Source organism: Sturnira hondurensis, unplaced genomic scaffold (genome assembly GCF_014824575.4).
Source record: "Sturnira hondurensis isolate 20B ecotype Veracruz unplaced genomic scaffold, ASM1482457v3 Scaffold0022910, whole genome shotgun sequence".
In the NCBI taxonomy this organism is placed as follows: domain Eukaryota; kingdom Metazoa; phylum Chordata; class Mammalia; order Chiroptera; family Phyllostomidae; genus Sturnira; species Sturnira hondurensis.
The window spans coordinates 2,449,072-2,473,675 of NW_028095541.1; the positions used below are offsets into that span (position 1 = coordinate 2,449,072).

A 24,604-nucleotide genomic window follows, 5' to 3' on the forward strand; every position below is an offset into this window, starting at 1 on the left:
TTTTGAAATGACAGAAATGCTCTGGAATCAGATAGTGCTAATAGCTGTACCACCATGTGAAAAAGCTAAAAACCAGTGAACAGCACACTTTGGAATGGTGAAAATGATGAATTTGATCTCAATTAAAAATCTTACCTAATTAAGCCCTGGCTGGCGTAGCTCACTGGATTGAGCACAGGTCTGCGAACCAGACGATTGCGGTTTGATTCCCAGTCAGGGCACATGCCTGGGTTGCAGGCCAGTTCCCAGCAAGGGGACTCACAAGAGGCAACCATACATTGACACTTCTCCCCTTCCCTTCCCCTCTAAAGATAAATAAATAAAATCTTTAAAAAAAATCTTACCTAATTACAGAAAATAATGCCATTTGTTATAGTGAGTAAAGAAACCACAATTTTGATAAGCAGTGGTAAAGAACAAAGACGCTATCATACCATTTAAAAAATACTGGCAAACTACATTTTAATCATTTTTAAAAAGTTCTATGGCATTAAGCACATTCAAATTGTGCAACCATCCTCACTGTCCATTTTCAGAACTCTTCTCATCTGTCCTGGGTGGTGTGGCTCAGTGGACTGAGTGCTGGACTGCAAACCAGGGGGTGGCAGGATCGATTCCTGGTTGGGGCATGTGCCTGAGTTGTGGGCTGAGTCCCCAGTGGGAGTGCCTGAGAGGCCAACACATGTTGATGCTTCTCTCTCTCTTTTTCTCCCTCCCTCTCTCTTTCTAAAAATAAATAAATAAAATCCTTTTAAAAAAGTACTTTTCTCACTTACCAAACTGAAACTCTACCCATTAAATAACTTCCCACTTACCCTTTCCCCGAGTCCTGAAAACCACTATTGTACTTTGTGTCCGACAAATTTGACTTCATAAAAGTGGAATCATACAGAATTTGTCCTCTTGTGATGGCTTAGTTCACTTAGCACAATGTCTTCAATGTTCACCCATGTTGTATGTAGCACGTATCAATCAGGATTTCCTCCCTTTCTAAGGCTGAATAATATTCCATACTTTATGTATATACCATATTTTTTTATTCATTCACACAACAATAGACATTTGGGTTGCTTCCACCTTTTGGTTACTGTGAATAATGCTACTAATGAACACAGGTATACAAATATGTGTCTTCCCAATGAAAAGCAGTGAAATGCTTTTACATTTTTTTATTCTCACCTGAGGACCTCTCCATTGCCTTTAGAGAGAGAGAAAGAGAGAGTAAAACACTGATGTGACAAACATCGACTGGTTGCCCTCTCGTATGTGCCAACTAACTAGGTATGCTCTCTGACCAGAAATTCAACTCACAAACTTTTGGTCTCCAGGACAATACTCCAACCAACTGAGCCACACTAGCCAGGACAAGGTGACCCTGCTTTATAAAAAAGATAAAGGAAGTTTATGATCTATTATTAAAGGGAGATTTTTGAATTAAGTTTGCTAAAAATTAAACTTTTTGAAAATACACATATATTTTGCATTAGCTTAAGGATTACCAATTTATTTTAGTTCAAAGTCACTGAAGAGAAAACCCAAAGATCAATGCTACTATTTGTTAAAAAAACCGCAACAAACATGAAACACAGATGTATCCATTACAAATTTATTATGCATTAGGAAGCTTAACTTAAAAACCAACAACATAGTAAAAAGATATGTCATTTCTGTTCATAGCAGAATAGGTTTCAAAATATATTTTCTTTTAAATGTATTCAGTCAGTACATAATCCTTTATAAAAGTTGTATATATAATTTTTCTGTCAACACCTTCACTATATTTATAAATACAAGATTTATACAGCACTGCATCAAGAAAATTTAAAACTTCTTACAAATATCTACATATATTTCAAACCTACAAAACTTTCAGAGGACTGCTATGTTACAGGTAGACTGTACTGGATGGTTCATTTATTGATTCAGCAAAATGCGTATACATCTGTAAAGTTTTCTTTGTCCTTAAAACATCTCAAAAAATTAGCAAGACACTTATTGTGAAACTGAGCTTCCTTAACCATCATATTTTAGAAATAAATTTGATGTACACATTCCCATAAGATTCAAAATCCAGATAAACTGATGGAAATAAAGATCTACTGAAAACAAATGCACACTACACAGAGCAGTTAAGGCAGGGGTGTGGTGAACAAGAAAAATTGAGAAGGACACTAGAGATGTGGGAAGGAACAAATAATAATGAATTATATGAGTCTGAACTTGGATATAAACTCCACTGGTATCCAGTTACTAACGCTCATTCTCACTTAGGAATGTTGGCATTGTTGAAAACATTCTTAGAAGCACTGTCCAATAGAAGCACCCTCTGATTTCTATGTTGCTACCAGAATGTTTGATATGTGTTTTCTTCTGTAAAATCACCTTTGGATATGACCAAGACACTAGGTCCAAGAATCTGAATTGCTATTTCTTAATGACTTAAATTTATAAAAAAATTTTCTTCACTGGTAAAGAATATCACTGACCAATATTATTTAATATCCAGAGGTGTATAGGCTGAATTTCATTCTAGCCAATAGTATTAAGAGACAAGGAAAAGAGATGAAGACTAGGGTTTTGTTTGACCTTTGAACAAAGGCAATAGATCCCTGATACTGAATCTACATGCAGCCACTCATATACACTAATGAGCAAAGTGGGCACTTTTCAAAGAAACATGAAGGAAGAAAATCAGAAGGGATTCTTTCTATAAATCTGGCCAGAGATGGCAGGACCAACAAAATCCTACACTTCTACTGAAAAGGACATAGAAAACTGCTGTCACTCTTAATCTGGAGATATTAAAGGAAAGCCATCTTTTTCAGCAGACACGACATTTTCTATTTGAGTTTCAAAGTATGGACTCCAGATAACTTTGAGAGTTTCAATTATTTGCAGCAACATATTTCAAACTTTAACTTGTTCTAGGTACAAACAGAAAAAGAATGGAAGAGACAGGAGGAGGAAGAAGAGGGAGGCAAAGGGTTACTTATCAAACTTGGCCCTAAAAAATGCCACTAGCATCTCTCCTCCAGCACAAAAACACGTGCATGTGGTGTGGCTCCCCAACAACTTCAGAGAGATGGTATCCGCAGAATTTCCTTTTCAGTCAAGTTTATAGTTCAGTGCACTGACTCCCGGGCTCCTTGAAGGAAGTGAGCTCCCAGATTCTGCTGTCTTGCAGCAGTGGCTCAATGTCCTCATCACTGACTGGTTCTGGTGTGTTGGTCAGGTTGCTGTTAATGCTGTTGCTATGTTTTTTAATTCCATTACTATATTCAGGGATGAATAAGGCAACGAGAAAAGACATAAGAACTATACAAGCCCCAAATAAAAAGGGTGGGCCTGGGATAACAGCTCCCTAAAGGGTGTGGGAAACAAATGGAGATGAAGAATTTGGTTAGTCTTCAATGAGAAATTAGTTCTGTATGACCTCAAAAAACCCATACCATCTTGAAGTGAATCATTTTCTCTTGAGCAAATGTTTCATTAAGTGTCAAGGCAAATTTTCCTTGAGCCTAGATAGAGTTTGGAATATGACAGAGGGCAGCTAATTACTGATTTTCACCACTTCTCAATAGTTTAATATAAGCTATAAGTAACAGTTGGTTATCTCTAATTTTATCCTATAACCAACCTTAGATCATGTATTCTGTACATAAACATTAATTCCAATTTTGTGCAGAAATCTATATTAAATATTGCTTAGAATGAAGGTGGGAAGAAATACTAAATAAAGAATAGGAAATGAACTCTAGCTCAATTTCTACTTGGAATTTTATGTCATTTTATATTTTATTTAGCCTGGGCTCTATCAGAAGACAGCATTCTGATCAGTTACTGTGTGAGAACAGAATCTGACTATAGTTAAAACAAGTCTTTTATATAAGATATTAAATCACTGAAATGATCCTTCTCCAATCCCAGGAAGCACTTAACAAAACACTCACTACTGTCATATATAATAGTTACTATTCTACAAATAAGGACTCTCTCCAAATTTAAGGTCAGAAGATTTTACTACAGTCACACATAACATTGTTATAAAACTAGAGTTATCAACAAATTACCTGTAGAGCAGCATTGTTAGAATTCAATTCCGGTTCCAACTCAGTCAGTTCCACATGAAACATGTAGAATATGAAGCCATAAAGTGCTGGTCCCAGGCCATTACATAGTCCTCTTATTCCAGTTATGATCCCCTGAGCAACTCCTAAATCCGAACAAAGAAGGAAGCCAGTCTTCTCTGATAAGTACCTCAAGACTGGGGATTTAACTTTCTCACAAACTAAAATATATGGACTAAGTGGAATGGAGTACTCCATGCTAAGGAAAGTAGGTTAGAGATTTCATCGATTATATTGCCATTCAGTGAACAAATGTATTCTTGGTTTTAGCATGTCCTTTTAATGTTATCACTCTGGGCCCTAATGTCCATTGTCATCACATGACAGTGATGTTTCTATAACCCATTAGAGGATGAACTCCCCCCCATAAACCTAGATATTCCTACAAATGGGGAATAATAAAATGAAAAACTTTAATATTCTCCATTTACAGACAATTTCCACTTTTTTGGTGGATTAAGATTTTCCTGTTCTACTTATTTAATGGTGCTTTTATAATGAAAATCTGCCTTTTGCCTCTTGTAGCCTTGTCCATGTGAGTCCACTACAGTCCTGATGCTGTGTGATCCCAGCCCCTCTGGACAGACTATGTTCATCAAAGTGACCTCCTCCTCTCTGATGTGTCTTTCTGCAGGCCTGCACTGAAAAATCATGCAAGTGCCCATTTCTAGATATATCTGATTTCCAACATGACAGGTAAAAAATTAGCTTGAACTGTATGAAATGCGTGTTTCTCTAAGTCAAAGATGGCCAAAGACAATTCAACCTAATACCATGTGTAGTAATAATTTTGTATGCAGACACTTAGAAACACCTCTATTAATATATAAGCATAAAAAGAGCCAAAGAGAATTTATGACATGAAAATAGAACTGCGTCTGTCAGGCACCAAGCATACCCATCTTCAGATGGCACACTTTCAACACTTCAGTCCCAACACCTCTCCAGGGATGTGCAGCCAGCTGAGTTTCATTTGTGGTCAAGTGAAACTACTTTAAAATGTGGATGTGAATAAATGGGGTAATAAATACACTATTTTTTCCTATCGTTTTTAATTGAAACTTTTGATTTTATCTTCTTTGTATTTTTTCCATTATCATTTAGTCCCTTTATATCCCCCACCCTCCTGCAATCACCACACTATTGTCCATGAGTCCTTTTTCCTTTTTGCTCAGTGCATCAATCCCTCCCCTCCCAGATGTCATTCTGTTTTCTATCTACGAGTCTGTCCCCATTTTCCTTGTTAGTTCAGTTTGTTCATTAGATTCCACATATGAGTGAAATCACATGGTATTTGTCTTTCTCTGATTGCCCTATTTCACTTAGCATAATGTTCTCCAGGTCTATCCATATTATTGAAACTCTTTAAAGAGCACTAATCCATTTAAATTTTTTTCTTTCTAAAATTTACTACTTCCTGACCACAGCAAGAGGAGTCATTAAAAGATGACAAAGAAAAAGGATTAATTCCAGTAGTAGGAACTACATGATGGGGAAACCAGAGATCCGGGAAATGTTAAGAGTCCACACACTTCTCTCCACATAGTCTTGACTTTATCTCTCACTCTGCACCCAATCATCTACAACTATACATTTATATATTTTTCCTTATCCTCTCAAAGACTCATTTTTAAAATTAAGATGATGAACTTAGATTCCAAATTAAAGAAACTTTAGTGATTATAATAATTAAATAAAGAGCTCACTGTTTTACTAACTAGTTTGTCATTATTTAATAGACATCTGTTAAAAATATGATTATAGCTTAGTTAATTTGATGGCATCACACTAAAGAGGAATCAAAAACCAAAAGGCAGAAACAGTTCTATTTATAATTCTTGGTATTCTGAACTGTTGAGCCCACATTTTACATGAGTATAAGATGAAGGACATATAAGAAAACCAGAACCTTCCTATCTACAGAAGTAAATACGTATAATCATTGAGAAGGGACCACATGAATGTGAAGAGAGGCTCAGAGCTGCTCATGTTTCTGGCAGGTATGTCTCAACTGAGGAGGAAAGCAGAGAAGTGATGGTGACCTCACCTTGCTGATCTGACTCTGCATTCTGAGAGACGAGGGCACTGACTGCTGGAAATGTGATGCTGGACATGGCCGCTATGGTCCCCGCTGCCCACATCATCCTGCAATGACATCACAGGCTGCAATCAGGTGACAACCAAGACCCAAGCAGCCTGCTGCTCAGAGTACAATCAGTGGTGAAAGCACAAAACACTTTGTTTTCTTAAGTTATATTTAATTTTTCCTCTATAATAATGGATTTTTTCAAACCTGAAAAGTTACATGTCACCCTATTACTACTGAACACTTCAAAGGTGGGAAAGTTTCATTTATTTTATTTTACTTCTTTTCAAAATCTGTTCTTCTTCCGGACTTCCTCATTGCCACCTTTATATGTAAGCTCACTCAATGAAGTTCAAAAAGCTTTCTTGTTTCTATAAATACCACATATCCCCCACCAATTTTCCACTTTTTCTTTGTACTTCTCAAGGGCTCACCTTCACATTGCCCTTGAGTCACTGATTTTGCTACCCCTCAAGAAAGCGTCATGTGTTACCAATGGAAAAGAAACAGAAAGCCAAAGTGCAGGATGTGATCCTGCAGACTTCCAAGCCCATTTCCTTTAGAGCAAGGGTGTCACACTCAGTTTCACTGGGGGCCACATTAGCCTCCTGGTTGCCTTTAAAAGGTGCCGAAATAATTTTAGGACTGTATAAATGTAACTACTCCTTAACTATTAAGGAATTGAAATTACATTTGACTTTTTAAAAATTATTTTATTGTTGTTCAATTACACTTGTCTGCATTTTATCCTCATTACTCCCCCCACCCAAGACAAACCCACCTCCTTCCCTTGCTTCCACCTTCTCCCTTGGTTTTGTCCCTGTGTCCTTTATAGTAGTTTCTAAAAACCCTTCTCCCCACTCTCCCCTATCCCCTGCCCTCTGGCTGTTGTTAGATTGTTCTTAATTTCAATGTCTCTGGTTATAGACATATATCTATATCTAGATATATATCTATATATAGATATCTATATATAGATATCTATATATTTGTTTTTTCTTTTGTTGATTATGTTCCAGTTAAAGGTGAAATTATATAGTATTTGTCCCTCACCACTTAGCATAATGCTCTCAAGTTCCATCCATACTGTCACAAAAGGTAGGAGCTGCTTCTTTCTCTCTGCTCTGTAGAATTCCATTGTATAAATATACCATAGTTTTTGGATCCACTCATTTGCTGATGTGCACTTAGATTGCTTCCAGCACACGGCTGTTGTAAATCGTGCTGCTTGTGAACATTGGGTTACAAAGGTTCTTTTGGATTGGTGTTTCAGGGCTCTTAGGATATAATCCTAGCAGTGGAATTGCTGGGTCAAAAGGTGGTTCCATTTATAGTTTTCTGAGGAAATACCACACTGTTTTTGACAGTGGCTGCCCCAGTCTGCATTCCCACCAACAGTGCACTAGGGTTCCCTTTTCTCCCCATCCTCTCCCACACTTGTTTGTTGATTTGTTTATGATGTCCATTCTAAGTGGTGTAGGTGGTATCTCATTGTGGTTTTAATTTGCACCTCTCTGATGGCTACCAATACTGAGCATCTTTTCATAAGTCTCTGGGCCCTCTGTATGTCCTTGGAGAAGTGTCTATTCAAGTATTTTGCCATTTTTTTTGGTCTTCCTGGAGTGGAGTCGTGTGAGTTCTTTATATATTTTGGGGATCAAACCCTTGTCTGAGGTATCATTGGCAAATGTGCTTTCCCATACAGTTGGTCCTCTTTCCATTTTAATGTTGTTTTCTTTAGCCATGTAGAAGCTTTTTATTTTGTTGAGGTCCCATTTATTTATTCTTTCCTTTATGTCCCTTGCTTTGGGAACATATCACTGAAGATGTTGCTGCATGTAGTGTCTGAGATTGTTCTGCTGATGTTTTCCTCTAGGACTTTTATGGAGTCACAACTTATATTTAAATCTTTTGTCCACCTTGAATTTATTTTTGTGTATGGTGTGAGTTGGTGATCAAGTTTCATATTTTTGCATGTAGCTGTCCAGATCTCCCAACACCATTTGTACAAGAGGCTATTTGTACTCTTTTATGCTTCTTCTCCCTTTGTCAAATATTGACCATAGAGACTTGGCTTTATTTCTGAGCTCTCTGTTCTGTTCCATTGATCTGTGCGCCTGTTTTCATGCCAGTACCAGGCTGTTTTGATTACAGTGACTTTGTAATACAGTTTGATATTAAGTTCTGTGATTCTTCCTGTTTTGTTCTTTCTCAAAATTGCTGTAGCTATTCAGGGCCATTTATGGTTTCATATATATTTTTGAAATGTTTGTTCTGTATCTGTGAAATATATCATTGGTATGTTAATAGAGATTGCACTGAATCTATAAATAGCTTTGAGTAGTATGGCCATTTTGATGATGTTAATTCTTCTAATCCATGAACATGGTACATGCTTCCATTTGTTTGTGTCTTCCTTAATTTCATTCTTCGTTGTTGTAGTTTTCTGAGTACAGGTCTTTTACCTCCTTGCTTAGGTTTATTCCTAGGTACTTTATTTTTCTCCTTGCTGTATCAACTGGGATTTCCCGCCCTGATTCCTGTTTATAATATTTCATTGTTGGTGTACAAAAATGGTTTTGATTTCTGAGTATTGATTTTCTATCCTCCTGTTTTGCCAAATTCATTGATTAGGTCAAGTAGCTTTTTAGTGGAGTCTATGTAGTAGTTTTGGTGGATTTCCTATGTACACTATCATGTCATCTGCAAACAATGACAATTTTACTTCCTCCTTTCCAATTTGGATACCTTTTATTGCCTCTTCTTGTCTAATTGCTATGGCTAGGACTTCCAGTACTATGTTGAATAGGAGTGGTGAAAGCAGGCATCCTTGTCTTGTTCCAGATTTTACTCTGAAAGCTCTAAGTTTTTGTCCATTGAGTATGATGTTGTCTGTAGAGGAATGTTCCCTTTATTACCACTTTGCTGAGTGTTATTATCATAAATAGCATTTTCATCAAATGCTTTTTCCACATCTATTGATATGATCATGTAAAATTTGGCTTTACTTTTGTTTATGTGGTGTATTATGTTTCTTGATTTGGGAATATTGTACCATCATTGCATCCCTGGGATGAATCCCACTTGATTATGGTATATGATCTTTTTAACGTATTGCTGGATGCAGTTTGCCAATATTTTGTTGAAGATTTTAGCATCTATGTTCATCAGCAATATTGGCTTGAAGTTTTCTTTCTTTGTTGTTTCTTTATCTCACATTGGGATTAGAATGATGCTGGCTTCATAAAGAGTTTGGGAGTCTTCCATCTTCTTGAATTTTTTGGAATAACCTGTGGAGGATGGGGGTTTAGTTCTCCCTTAAATTCTTTGTAAAATTCTCCTGTGAAACCATCTGGTTCAGGGCTTTTGTGTGTTGGACGCTTTTCAATTACTGTTTCAATTTCTTCACCTTTTATTGGTCTGTTCAGGCTTTCTGCTTATTCTACACTGAGTTTCAGAAACTACGTTTTCAAATTTCTTTGCATATAGTTCTTCATATTAATTTTTCACAATCCTTTGCATTTCAGTGGTATCAGTTGTAATCTCTCCTCTTTCCTTTCTGATTGTGTTTATTTGGGTCCTCTTTCTTTTTTTCTTGATGAGTCTACTTAAAGGCTTGTTGATTTTGTTTATCTTTTCAAAGAACCATCTCCTGGATTCACTGATCTTAGAATTGTGCTTTTAGTCTCTATGTCATTTAATTCTGCTCTGCTATTGGTTATTTCCTTCCTTCTACCTGCTCTGGGCTGTCTTTGTTATTGTTCCTTGAGTTCTTGTGGTTTTGGGTTAGGCTGTTTATTTGAAATGTTTCTACCTTTTTTAGTTAGGACTGTATTGCTATGAACTTCCCTCTCGGGACTGCCTTTGCTGTGTCCTGTAAGTTTTGGATTGTTGTGAGTTCATTTTCGTTTGTTTCCAAGAACTTTTTGATGTGTCCTTGATCTCATTCTTGACCTATTTATTGTTTAATAGCATGCTGTTCAATCTCCATGAGTTTGAGTGCTTGGGTTTGTTTTATTTTTCTTTTCTTGAGGTTGGTTTCTATTTTCAGTCCCTTGTGGTCAGAGAAAATGCTTGATATGGTTTCAATTTTCTTGAATTTGTTGAGGCTGGTTTTGTGTCCTATCATGTCATCTGTGTTTGAAAATGTCCTATGTGCATTTGAGAAGAATGTGTATTTTCCTTCTCTGGGATGAAAGGCTCTATATATGTCAGTTAAGTCCATTTCATCTAGAGCATTGTTCAATGCCACAGTATCTTTGTTGATATTTTGTTTGGAAGATTTGTCCGTTTTTGACAGTGGGGTTTAAAAATCCCCTACTATAATTGTGTTGCTATCAATTTCTTTCTTGAAGTCCTACAAGATTTCCTTTATATATGTTGGTGCTCCTATGTTGGTTGCATGTATATTTACAATGTTTATATCTTCTTGATGGATTTTTCCCTTGAGGATTATGGGTCTGTTTTTATGGTCCTTTCTTTGAAGTCTATTTTGTCTGATATGAGTATTGCTACCCTGGCTTTTTTCTTCTCCATTTGCTTGGAATATTTGTTTCCAGTCCTTCACTTCCAGTCTGTGTGGGTCTTTTGTTCTGAGGTGGGTCTCTTGTAGGCAGCATATGTGTGGGTCATGTTTTCTTATCCATTCCACTATTCTGTGTCTTTTGATTGGGGCACTTAATCCATTTACGTTAAAGGTTATTATTGATAGGTAGTTATTCATTGCCATTTTTTCATACCTGTGTTCCTCTCTTTCAGTGTTTTTCTTCCTTTTCTTAAAGCAAATCCTTTAGCATCTGTTGCAGAGCTGGTTTGGAAGAGGTATATTCTTTGAGGTTTCTTTTGTCTGGGAAGCTCCTTATTTGCCCTTCCATTTTAAGTAAGAATGTTGCTGGAGGCTCTGGTTTGGTTCCAGGCCTTTGGTTCTCATTACTTGGAACATTTCTTGCCATTCCCTTCCAGCCTGCAGCATTTCCATTGAGAAGTCAGCTGCTGGTCTTATTGGGGCTCCCTCGTATGTTACTTCCTATTTTTCCTTGCTGAGTATTAGATTCTCTCTTTGTCTTGGAATTTTGTCATTTTAATTATAATGTGTCTTGAAATGGGCCTCTTTGGGTTCCTCTTGATTGGGACTCTCTGTGTTTCCTGAATTTGTGTGACTTTTTCTGTCATCAAATTAGGGAAGTTTTCCACTATTACTTTTTGAAACACATTTTCTATTCCTTGCTCTTCTCCTTCTAGTAACGCTATTATATAGATATTATTATATTTTATGTTGCCCTCCATTTCCCTTAACCCCTCTTCATTTTTTTCTGAGCCTCCGTTTTTTTCTGAGCCTTTCCTTTTTTTCTGAGCCTTCATTTTTTTCTGAGCCTTTCCTTTTCTTGCTCATTCTGGATGTTTTTTTCCTACCTTGTTCTCCAGCTCGCTGATCCAATCTTCTGCTTAATCTAGCCTGCTTTTGATTCCTTCTACTGTGTTCTTCAACTCAGAAATTGTATTCTTCATTTCCTCTTGGCCCTTGTTGTTAGTTTCTATTTTTTTTCATGTTGATATAGTTTACAGTGAGTTCACTGTAGTTTCCCTGTAGTTTTTGGTAATTGTCTGTGAGCTCATTGAGCTTCCTTATAACTATTTCTCTGAACTTAATATCTGATAGTTGACTTGCCTCTATTTCATTTAGCATTCTTTCTGGGGCTTCCTCCTTTCCTTTCATTTGGGGATCACTTCTTTCTCTTTCTAGTGTTTGTGAGACTGTTCTTGTTAGCTTCTGCTTCTTAAATTGATCTGTTCCTGGCTTTATGGTATGAACTTCTATGGTAGAAGAGATGTGAGATTCAGTGGTGCAGTCTCCTTGATCTCCCCAGCTCGCTGGTCTTGGGCTGTCCTTTACATTGGCTCTGAGTTTGTCTTTTGTTTTTTGTTGTTTCTGGGTCTTTTTTTTTTCTTGGTCCTTCACACCAGCTGGTGAACTGATGGTCCCTTTGTCCACTACCCATTTTAATTTGCTGTGCGGGTGAGGGTGGGTTGCATTGAAGCTAGTTCTTCTGCATGTACAAGGTTTTGAGGATTCTTTCTTGCTCTTCTTGTTTAGTTGTTTGTTGTGAGTAATTTGTCCACCATTTAGGTCCTGGGGTTGAGTTAGTGTCCCTTCCACTCCCTCCTCCACCTTCTTCTTTTGTTATCTGTTGGTGGTTCCTTTGTTGTTGGCTTTCCTCTTCCAGTGGGTATCCTGGTGCTCACAGCCTCCACCTACTTGTATGATTTTTCAATGTCCTCTATAATTTTTAATCTCCAATCTTCACATATGCTGGGATACTGTTGGCTCTGTTCCTCAGAAGACTGGCTAGGTGTTTCACCGTATGCATGGGGACACTGACTCCACTCCCACCTATTTTGCTGCCATCTTCTGAACTGAGCTTTATGTGCTCATTAAGGGGCTTGGTCCTGGCTTTATAAATTAATTTCAGACCCCCAAAGTGATTTTTCTTAGTGATATTATCCCAATCAGCATGAAAGTGTACTCTGCAACAGTGATGGAAAGTAGCAGTTTTTTCAGGGCCTGCGGGGGACTACAGTGGTCCCGCTTTATTGGTTTTATACTCCAAGGTTTTAATTACTCCGGTTCACTCTCATTGGGAAATATTACATGGAGAATTCCAGAAATAAACAATTCACATAAGTTTTAAACTGGGCACTATGCTGAGTTAATGCAATAAAATCCCAAGACATCTGGTTCCTCTACATTCTGCCTTTTGAAGGCAACCACGAGGCTGATGTGGCCCTTGTTGAAAATGAGTTTGACACCCTTGCTTTAGATGTTTGTCCTTTTCTCAATAAAATTAACATAAGTGTGTATCAATATCAAGCATAAATGTGAGAAATATGAAGCCCCAAGTGGACTTAAAACCCTGCTTGGCCAGATTTCCTTGGGGATGGTGAACGTGCTCATCCTTACTAAAAGGGAAAAAAGAAAAGGTTAACAAAATCTTTTTAACATAGCATGAGTTTTTCTGATTCAGCTACTGAAACAAAGCTCATAGGACTGAAATCTTCAAGAACAAGAATCATCTCTTAACCTCTAAAGCATTTATAGTTTCTGTAAATTATGCCATGTGTATAAAATGAGGACTAACTCTTATATTTGAAATAGAGATATGACCTCTGCTATTTGGTAATCAGGCACACAGAGAAACTTGCCACTTAACAAAACAGCACTCAGGATTCCTTTTATTTCTTCTGATTCCAGGGCTTATTCTGACTTCACTGTTTATGGGAATAGAATATGTTAGCTGTAATAACTGCCTCAGAGTACACATGATTTTGGAAGAGCTACTAGGATTAATCTAATTAAAATGCTTTATGTTATAAAGGCTATGTCACTGCCTGAGGTCACTCTGCTAATTACAATAATGAACCCCTATAATTTTTCCTTGACTTTAAAAAAAAATTTTCCTTGACTTTTTGTTTCTTGAGTGATGGCCCTAAAAACTGACAAATGTGTTTAAAAGGTAGACATAAAATTTTTGAAGGTGTTGGAGGAGGAAGCATACATATCTACTTAAGTAACAATTCAACGAAAGACAATGAGGTAAAGACAATCTGTGCAAATAATTCTAAATTATATAGCTGCACCCTTCCCCAAATTAAGTCTATACAGTTTTTGAAATGTTCCAAGCCAGTAAAATAACCCTTGCTTCCATCACACCATACTCAACCAACTCAAGACCCTTCACACCACACTCAACCAACTCAAGACCCTTTAAAACATGTATCTTTCTGCTAGTTTATGAGAATCCATGCAAGAAGCTTACCAGGCCTTAGATCCAAAACCATACCAAGCTAGCTGGAACATCTGGAAACCCAAGCCAAGGAGGATGGTATTCTTATTCCCTAATGATCTCATCAAAATGGTAAGAAAGACTGTCTGCAAAGTAAAGGAGATAATCCTGAGAAACCACATGAATGCACAGATTTGATGCAAGCAAGCTCTGTCAGAGAAGCCCAATAGTGATAACCAGGGACCACCTTGAAGACCATTTGGTATTAATATAGTTCTAGAGAGTTGGAACTTTAGCAGCTCTCTTACTGACCTGGGATTCAGTGCCTTCGGCCCCCTTCCCAAAAATCTGTTTTACCTTGTACTTTGCTAGCACTTCCCCAAAAAGGTAATCAGAGCCGTTCACCAGTTATTATGATTGAGAGGGACATGGCCTCAGTCTCTTCTGAGAAACACCAATTACTTAGTGAATAACACCTACCATCACTGAATAGCAAGCCCCTACTGAATATTTACAGAAGATGTGTGATTTTGCTGGAGGTTAGCAGTTTCACAAAGTTGGACTGATAAAAATTTGATTTAAATATAGTTTGTTAAAAATCTAGTCGAGATAGCCTGAAAGGGCACAGGATAAAGGATGGGCTAATTGACTAATTAGAGTTAACATGAAAAAAACAAATCACAAGCAAATTGAAAGTTTAACATAATTTACACTTGCTGATACAGTTTAACAACAAAAAGGGCCTTTGCCTTGGTACATTCCTGTTAGCCTTGTCAATTCTAATATTTACACAAAAATAGTTTTGCAGTCTTCTCATTTCTCCTCTACAGAAGAGTGCTACACTTGGACCACTTTAAAGCAATAAGCAGCTGTTTTAGGAAATAGAAGTCCCATATGATATAGTGAATGCACCTAAAGTATATCAGTGAATTAATTAAAAGAACATATGTCTTGCCTTTTGTGGTCCTATATTCGTAAGAGATGAGGACATTTTTTTTAAAAAATATTTTATTTATTTATCTTTAGAGGGGAAGGGAAGGAGAGAGGGAGAGAAATATCAATGTATGGTTGCCTCTGCCGAGGACACACAATGTATCATGTGTCCCCTGCCAGGAAGTGGCCTGCAACCCAGAGATGAAGACATTTTTAATGCTCTTTATTTATTACATATATTCTTTTTTAAAATATTTTTTTAAATTTAATTTTTGTTCAAGTACAGCTTTCTGTCTTATATTCCCAGCCCTGCCCCCCCAGTGATCCCCACCTCCCTCCCATTTCCGGCCCCCACCTTAGTTATTTTTTATTTATTACATATATTCTAATGCACTGATTTGCTACATTTCATCAGTCCTGGGGATACCAGAGGTTGAAACTGTTGCTGATTTTCACTTCTGCTTTTCACTTCCTCTTACTTCTCAACATTAAAATAATATTCTCCTGGTTAAGTATATTTTTTATATCTGCAGTTAGTTAAACTGCAGTTAGTTAAACTGCAGTTGGTAGTTATGAGAGCAAATTTTTGTTTGCTGAATAGACCCAGTAGAGGTAACAACAAATATTCTAAAAAATACTGAAATGTTGTGTCAAATTACTCCCAAATCCCAAACTTAACATTCTATTCAAAACAGAATGGTCTGAGGATCATATACATGTCAGTTTACTGAGTATGCAATTGCACCACATATATACAAGATGTTACCATGGCAAGGGAATGGTGGAACTAAGACAGGGCTGCAGGGGATATTTAAGAACATTTCTTTGTAGCTTCCTGTTATTTAAGAACCTAGCTATTTAAGAATAAAAATGCTAAAAAAGAAATGAGTAAAATGACACTCACCTGAGCCACAATAGACAGGATTCCTACCATAGCTATGAATGCTGCAATTTTAACAGATCCAAAACCTATGACCTGTGAAAAGAGTGGCAGAGTGGGGGAGAAATACTACTGTTCATACAGATATTATAAAAATAAGAAATATAGTATTCTAGTAAAGCTATAGCACTAAACAGATGGAAAAACTTCATAAAGCCTTGAAAATGTCAAATTAAGGCAGTGCTGAAAGTTGAACCTGTTTAACTAGTAATTTATATCTAAATCTGATTAAAAAAACAATACAAGCAGGTGCAACTTAACAGATATTTTAAAGATATTTTGTTATATGCCTATCTATTGTTTCATATTCCTTCCCATCCCCAACCCACCAAAAAACAAATATGATGTTATCAAGCATTAGAGAAAATATAAAGAAAACAATCTGACTTAATCTGACTTTTGATTCAGAATTTGGAATTTACTCATTAGCAAATTCAGTGGCTCTCAGCTTGGCTGTACATTAAAATCATGTGATACAAAGAAGCAGAAAGGAGGGGAGAGCTGAGGGGAGCAATGAGACTCTGCAAACTGTTTGAGACCAAATAAATCAGATTCTCTGGGCCTAGACAAACGTATGTTTCAAAAGGCTTTCATGGTAATTCTAACAAGCCAGCAAAGTTAGCTGGCAATGATTTCTAAGCCCCTTAAACCTTAATATACCTCTGAAATTCCTAAAACTTTTAGTTTTAAATATCAATCATTTAAAACATTATTCTTTTGTTTCATTAAAATTCTATAAAAAGGACTTTAAATTTTTCCCAAAATTTTAAAGGATTTTAAAAATTTCCCCTTAAGAACTTATTTTAATATTTCTTTTTTTAAAAGATTTATTTATCTTTAGAGGGGAAGGGAAGGAGAGAGGGAGAGAAATATCAATGTATGGTTGCCTCTTGTGAGCCCCCTGCTGGGAACTGGCCTGCAACCCAGGCATGTGCCTTGACTGGGAATCAAACCGCGATTGTGTGGTTTGCGGGCCCGCACTCAATCCACTGAGCTACGCCAGCCAGGGCTAATATTTCTTTTTAAAATTATTTTTTAAAATTGTTGTTCAAGTACAGTTTTCTGCCCCCCCATCATCCCAGCCCTCCCCACCTCCTTCCCCTATTTCCACCCCACTTGTTATTGTCCATATGTCTTTTATAATTGTTTCTGTAAACCCTACACCCCTTTCCGCCATTGTCTACTCTGCTCTCCCCTCTGATCACTGTCAGCCTGTTTCAGTATCTATGGTACATTCACACAATGGAAAATTGACAAACCTTTACTTAGAATAACCAAAGGAAAAAGAGAACAGACTCACATAAATTAAATCAGACATGAAAGAGGAGATTTTACAACTGATATCACACAAAGGTTTATAAGGGATTACAATAAACAATTATATGACAACAAAGTGGTCAACCTAGAAATGGGTAAATTTCTAGAACCATATAACTTATCAACACAGAATCACAATGAAATAAAAAATCTAAACAGACTGATTACCAGCGAGGATCTCCAATCAAAAATATCTCAAAAACCAAAGTCTAGGACCAAATGGCTTCACTGGTAAATTCTGTTAAACATTCAAAAAAGAATTAATACCAATCCTTGTCAAACTCTTCCAAAATATAGTACAGAGGGGAATTCTTCAAACATTTTACAGGGCTAGCATTAGCCTACCACCAAAATCAGAGGATGCCACAAAAAAAGAAAATTACCAGGTATAGGGTAATATCTGTGATGCAAAAATTTTCAACATAGTAGCAAACTGAATTAACAATACATTAAAAAAAAATCATACACCATGATCAAGCGAGATTTATACCAGAGAGGAAAGGATGGATCATTCAACACCTGCAAATCAGTTAATGTTATATTATTTTAACAAAATGAAGGATGAAGATCATATGATCATCTCAATAGAGGCAGAGCATTTGGTGAAATTCAATGTCCATTTATGATAAAAATACAACAAAGCAGGTATGGAGGGAAGGCACCCAAACATTATAAAAACCATGTATGACAAGTCCACAAAAACACCCACACAAATGCACACACAGCTTTTCCTTTAGGATAAATAAAAAGACAAGGATGTCCCCTCTTGCCACTATTCAAAATAGTGGTGAAATCCTGGCAGCAACAAAAAGGCAAGAAAATGGGAAAAAAAGGATCCACATTGGAAATGAAAGAGTAAAACTATCACTATTGGCAGATGACATAACAGTATACTTAGAAAATCCTAAAAACTCCATCAAAAAACTGTTGGAATATATATAAATAATCAATAAAGTTGAAAGATATAAAATATACAAAAATCTGTTGCCTTCCTATACACTAACAACAAAGTGTCAGAAACAGACATGAAAAAAACAATCCCATTTACAATAAAAAAGAATAATACCTGGACTTCCGCCAAGATGGAGGCATAGGTGGAAACACTGTGCCTTCTCCCACAACCAAGTCTGAACACAACAAAGGTTTGGAGAACTAGGACACACCCAAAGACCAGAAAACGGAATTATACGGAAGTCCGACAACTACGAACCATTCAACGGGGACGGTAAGAGAGGCGAAGCCAGCAGCGGAGCTGGGTCAGTCAGGACAGATCCACCGACCTAGGCGCGCAGGCAGCCCGGAGCCAGTCGGGGTGTGGGGCAGACTGACCGCGGTTGCACATTCACGCACAGTGAGACGGACCACGCAGGCCCCAGGGGGCGAACCCAGTGGTGGAGGGCTGACGGCAGTGGCACACTCCCGTGCAGTGGAACAAAACCCGAGGGCCTGGTGACAGTGTGGCTGCGGCACTGGGGCCGCATGGGCAGGTGGCAGACGGGAAGCCATTGTCCCTCTTTGACTCCGCCCCCACATACAAAGTCACAACCAAGTGACTTAGTTACCCTGCTCTAGTAAACACTTTAGGGCTCTGATCCTGCTACAGAACAGGCACGAACAGCCCAAAAGATGGTGCAAGAAGAACTCAAAGTCCCAGAGCCAATAACTCTAAGCGACTGAGAAATTGCCAGCCTCTCAGAAGCACAATTCAAGACACTATCAGGATGCTCACAGAACTGGTAGATTATAGTCACAAATTAGAGGAACATATGAAGGCTAAACTAATTGAAATGAAGGGAAATACACAGGAAACCAATAGTGATGGAAAGGAAACTGGGACTCAAATCAATGGAATGGACCAGAAGGAAGAACAAAACATCCAACCAGAAAAGAATAAAGAAACAATAATTCAAAAAAATTGAAGAGAGGCTTAGGAACCTCCAGGACATCTTTAACCATTCCAACATCCGGATTATAGGGGTACCAGAAGGAGGAAAGAAACATCCACGAGTGGAAAACGTATTTGAACAAATAATAAAGGAGAACTTCCCCAATCTGGCAAAGCAAATAGACTTACAGGAAATCCAGGAAGCTCAGAGAGTCCCAAAGAAGCTGGACCCAAGAAGGAACACACCAAGGCACATCATAATTACATTAGCCAAGACTAAAATGAAGGAGAGAATCCTAGAAGCAGCAAGGGATAAGGGGACAGTCACCTACAAAGGAGTACCCATCAGACTGTCAGCGGATTTCTCAAAAGAGACCTTACAGGCAAGAAGGGGCTGGAAAGAAGTATTCCAAGTCATGAAATCCAAAGACCTACAGCCAAGATTGCTTTATCCAGCAAAACTTTCATTTAGAATGGAAGGACAGATAAAGTGCTTCTCAGATAAGGTCAAGTTCAAGGAGTTCATCATCACCAAGCCCTTATTATATGAAATGCTAAAGGGACTTATATAAGAAAGAGATGATGAAAAATATGAACAGTGAAAGGACAGCAAACGCACAGTTATTAACAACCACACCTAAAACAAAAGCAAACCAAGAGGACAGCTAGATCAGGAGTGGAACCATAGAAATGAAGAACACATGGAGGGTTAGAAACAGGGGGGTGGGAGGGGGAGAAGGGGGGAGAAGGCACAGAAAATAGCATAGAGGGTAGGTAGAAAATAGATAGGGGGAGGGCGAGAATAGTGGGGGAAATATAGAATCTAAAGAACTTGAGACACGTGGTTATAAACTAAGGGGGGGAGAATGGTGAGGGAGGGAGTGTGCGGGTGGAGGGGAATGAAGGGGGGGAATAGAACAACTTTAATGGTATAATCAATAAAATATATTAAAAAAATAATAAATAAATAAATAAATAAATATATCTCCAAAATAGAGAGATATGTGGCTGGTGGATCTCAGTGGATTGAGTGCCAGCCTGTGAACCAAAGGGTCAATGGTTTGATTCCCAGTCAGGGCAGATGCCTGGGTTGTAGGCTGGGTCCCCAGTTGGGGGTGCTTAAGAGGCAACCACACACTGATGCTTCTCTCCCTCTTTTCTCCCTCACTTCCCCTCTCTATAAAATAAATAAAATCTTTTTAAAATATATAAAAATAAAAGTACCTTCAAAATAGAGGAATTTATCTAAGGACTCCTCTGATAAGTGGAATAAACCATTAGGATTTCCAGTAAAATCAGTAAAAGAGCAAGGTTAGAGTGCAACGGAAAGCAACTCAGGTCTCAGGAATCTCAGAAACCTGAAAGAAAAGCTGGAAAAAAGAACTTAAAAAAATTGTCCCAAGTCAGTTTCTTTTTGAGGGGACAAAGTAACGTATAAATTTTTAAAGAGGAAAAAATCAGAGGAGACAAAAGATTACTTTGGTTATTGTTTGTGAGCTACCTGGGAATCCACAGCAACACTGAGCTGTGGCCTACTGAAGATGGCTCAGCAAACAGGCAGGATACACTGAAGTAAACTTTCCCTCTCTGTAAAATTTAATGGATATTATCAAAGATTTAAAACATTAGCCCTTATGGCTGTAGCTCAGTTGGTTGTGTCCTCCCACAGAACGAAAAGTCGCTGGTTCAATCCCTGGTCAGGGCATGTGCCTAGACTGTGGGCCAGGTTCCCAGCTGAGGCATGTGTGAAAGGCAGCCGATCAATGTTTCTCTCGCACATCAATGTTTATCAGCTTCTCTTTCTCCCTCCCTTCTCCTCTAAGAATAAATAAACAAATATTAAAAATATAAAGATTTAAAACATTGTGATAAATTATTTCTGCTAATTTTCTTTATGTATAATTCTCAAGGAATTTTTTCCACAGTAAACATTTTACTATATTTTAAAACATCATTACATTAACGGTTTCCTGCCTACTAATTATATCTCAGCCCCTACCTTTATAACTTGACGCAAGAATTTTCCCCAAATATCTTTAGATAGAAGCCAATCTTAATTTTCCTTACGTTCAAAAGCTACTAGGCACCGACTACCCACCTGCCTGAGATAGAGAAAAAAACTTGAATACTGTCCAGCTTCAGGAAGGTAAGAAAGAAACACGGTAATGCAGATTAGTAAGACGGTAGAATCTTTTCCAACTTTCTTCAGTGACTAGGAAAAAGCAGAAAGACATAAAAAGCAAACAGAATAGTAAATATAGTCAATAACATTCTAATACCATGTATGGTCTCACAGGGGTAGAAAACATCAGAATGATCATTTAGTAAGTTATAAAATGTCTAATCACAGGGGTGTACACCTGAAACTAATAAAATATTGTATGCAAGTATAATTGAAAAAATTTTAAAAAGCAAATAGAAACTAATGTCATTGATATTCTGTGATAATGCCTTTATTGTTAAGGTGGATAATGAAGGTTGAATGGATTATAAAAGGAAAAAAACTTTAATATTAAATATATCACCATCTCTCTGTGGAGATTACAATTCCTAATTTCTGCAGTATGTATTTCAAATATTACAGCTTAAGTACATGCACATACACACACTTGTTCATCTTTATTTAGCAATACTGGTTCACATCCTGAAACAGACACTGAACACCCTATAAACAGACCCTGGAAGCACAATATTCCAGAATCATTTAAGAAAATCCCATCTCTCTGTTTCATTCATAACACAACTTCTTTAAAGCTATAAATATACAGGGGTTTCATTACATATAAGTTCATTACATCTTATTACATATAAGTTCACTCTATTTTTTAACATGTTAGTATTCAATCTGTCTGTAAGCTAGCTGACAAATTAGGTGAGAAGTCTGACCAGCTGTGGGTATATGCCTGGTTTCCTTCTTTCTCCATGTGGCAAAACAAATGGGGCACAAACAGAATGGGCAGGGTACCCAAGGAGGCATTGTTGAAAAGAATTTCTGATAAGTTAGTTTTCTCATCACATGTATTTTTCCTAAAAGGTAAACTTGGGAGATAAAAAGCAAAAATCAAGTCTCCGGTTAATTTTTTTCTGAACATATTTTCTTCAAGAACAATTTCAACCAAGAGGGGAGAGATAAAATTCTTCTAAGTACATTTTTGAGATGTTAATAAGATTCTCCCATGCTAAAAAAAAAAAAAACATTCTAGAAAACAAAAAATCCAATCTGTAAAACAAGTTCAAAGCCTTTGGTCTAAATGGATGTATTTCAACAACTTAGAAAATAAGGACTTCAGTCAGGCCAAATACTTTTATCCTTTAAAAATTTCAGTGAATAAAAACAACTACTTCAAATGGCCATCTTCATATATCTTGTTTAAGAAGCAATAAAAACCATCATGCAAACAAATAAACAAAAAAAAAACCCCTAAAACAAAACAAAAAACTTCTTTCCTTCCTCAGGGAGGGATTAAATAGACAGTTTTTCTCTCTCCCATTGTGATAACCACCTACTTGACTTAAGGAATATCAATTCTATATATTCCTTGGTGCAGAGTCTACCTTCCTTGTAATTATTATTATTTTCTTTTGTATTTTTACTGGAGACAGAAATGGATTAACAACTGCTGGGATGCTTGAGGTTGTACAAATGTTCTTTTATATGCATGACTTAGAAAGATACTTAGAAAAGTGTTTCCATAATTTTATTTACCGCAAAAGGGTCTGCTTGTTTCCAAGTAATCTGAACTCCCCAGGACAGTGGTCTCATTTTCTCTGGGAAAGATTCTGGAACAGCCAATAAGATGAAGCAAATGTCCAGAAGAGCCACCACTGTGGCCACCAGTACAACGAGGCTGTCTCCATAGCTGGACGAGAGGTATGCTCCAATGGCTGGACTGCTGACCAGACTGGCTGCAAAGGTGGCTGAGACCTGTGGAGAAAGCACACTCTCACCCAGGATCCCCTATGCAGCAGGTACAAACATCTGTTCCTGCTCTCACCTAGGGTCCCACAGGTGCGTACCTACAGACATCCTTCCGCTGGTTTTAAATAAGACAAAGGAATGCATTGTACACAAATTTTAAGAAACAAAGAAAATTAAAGTAATTTTGTTTTAAGAATTTTTTCACCACTATTAACTAATTGGAGGTATCCTGGAAAGCTACAAGAGTAAAATATAATAACATTATTTAAAAAATTGTGAAAACCTTCCCCATGAAAAACAAAACATACATGCTTTAGTCTTTTTTAATTGAAAAATGGGGATGTGGGGAGAAAGGTATAAAGAATGCCTGCAGAGCTTATGATAAGAACCTACAAATTACCCAGGGACTGTCCTTGATTATCATTTCCCAAAAATATGCATTGTTTGAGCTTTTGATCAAGATGGCAGAGTAGGAAAACATTGTACTTACCTCCTCCCATGACCACATAAAAATTACAACTAAATTACAAAAAAATCATTATTGAGAGCCTCCTGAAGACTAAACAGAAGTCTAATACCTAAGGATACAAAGAAGAAGCCACATGGAGACTGGCAGGAGGGGCAGATACACAGGATGGGCTGGTCCCCATATGCTCATGCGGTTGTTAAAATCAGGAGGAATATCTCAGCAGCAGAGATTTCCCTCAGAGGAGCAAGGGGTCCCAGTCCCAAATCAGGCCCCCAGCTCAGGATACCAGTGCAGGGAAGAGAAGTACCCATAACTTTTGTCTGTAAAAACCAGCAGGGATTATGGATAAGTGGGATAGATAGCTTCTGGAGTCCTGGGAGTTCCTCTTCAAAGACCCATGCATGAACTTACTCACTAACAGACTAACTCACTCTGAGCTACAGCACTGAAGCAGCAGCAGCTTGAAACATACAGGGAAGAACTAACTTGTCTGGCATCGGAGTGAGGGCTGGAAGGGCAGCTTTCTCCCAGACAGAAATGCTGGCAAAGGCCATTGTTCCTTTCCTGAGCCCTCCCCATTTAGGTGCAGGTTGTGGAGAGCCAAGCAGGATAACACTTGCCAAGGGAGTTGGAAGCAGGCCTCAGGTTCATCACAGCTGCCCTAGGCCACGGAAGACTACCTGATAGATTTTTGTATGAAAAGAATGACTTGGCTGTTTGCTATATCAATGTACCAAGAAGGAGCAGCAAATGTTCTTAAAAAATAAAATGTACCTAGCCTTGTGGTTTGTCTTTCTCATGCTCTGCTTCAAATCTGGCTCAATATGTACAGCCTGACTTCACCAATAAATAGTTCCCTCCTCTGCATCCCAGAGAAGGGACTCCACCTGACCCCACTTTGACTCTGTCTCTTTACTTCTTAATCCCCCACTGCCTTCCCTCAGGACCTGACTGATCTAGCCGCACAGGTTGTGGAACTGGTGAACACCATATCTGAGTCTCCATTACCTTAGCTAACACTGTTAATCCAGCCCTGGTGATTCCCTGATACTCTGTCCCACCCAACTCGCAGGCCCACTGAAACTACTTCAGTGTTGTTTACATATAAATGGCCAATCTTGGCTCACGTTATATACTCTTCTAAATT

General features: G+C 37.7%; 1 protein-coding gene across 1 annotated transcript in view; it reads right to left on the reverse strand.

Moving 5' to 3' along the window:
• Positions 1 to 1,587: 1,587 nt before the first annotated feature.
• SLC71A2 (solute carrier family 71 member 2) overlaps positions 1,588 to 24,604 on the reverse strand; it is a 141,089-nt gene continuing 118,072 nt past the window's right edge. Inside the window, exons 6-12 of the mRNA XM_037037108.1 lie at positions 22,776 to 22,994; positions 21,168 to 21,281; positions 15,832 to 15,903; positions 14,028 to 14,140; positions 6,175 to 6,272; positions 4,071 to 4,213; positions 1,588 to 3,361 (exon numbers count right to left, since the gene is read on the reverse strand). Coding sequence (XP_036893003.1) covers positions 3,116 to 3,361; positions 4,071 to 4,213; positions 6,175 to 6,272; positions 14,028 to 14,140; positions 15,832 to 15,903; positions 21,168 to 21,281; positions 22,776 to 22,994 — 1,005 coding nt within the window. The 3' untranslated portion in view covers positions 1,588 to 3,115. The remainder of the gene's footprint in view (positions 3,362 to 4,070; positions 4,214 to 6,174; positions 6,273 to 14,027; positions 14,141 to 15,831; positions 15,904 to 21,167; positions 21,282 to 22,775; positions 22,995 to 24,604) is intronic.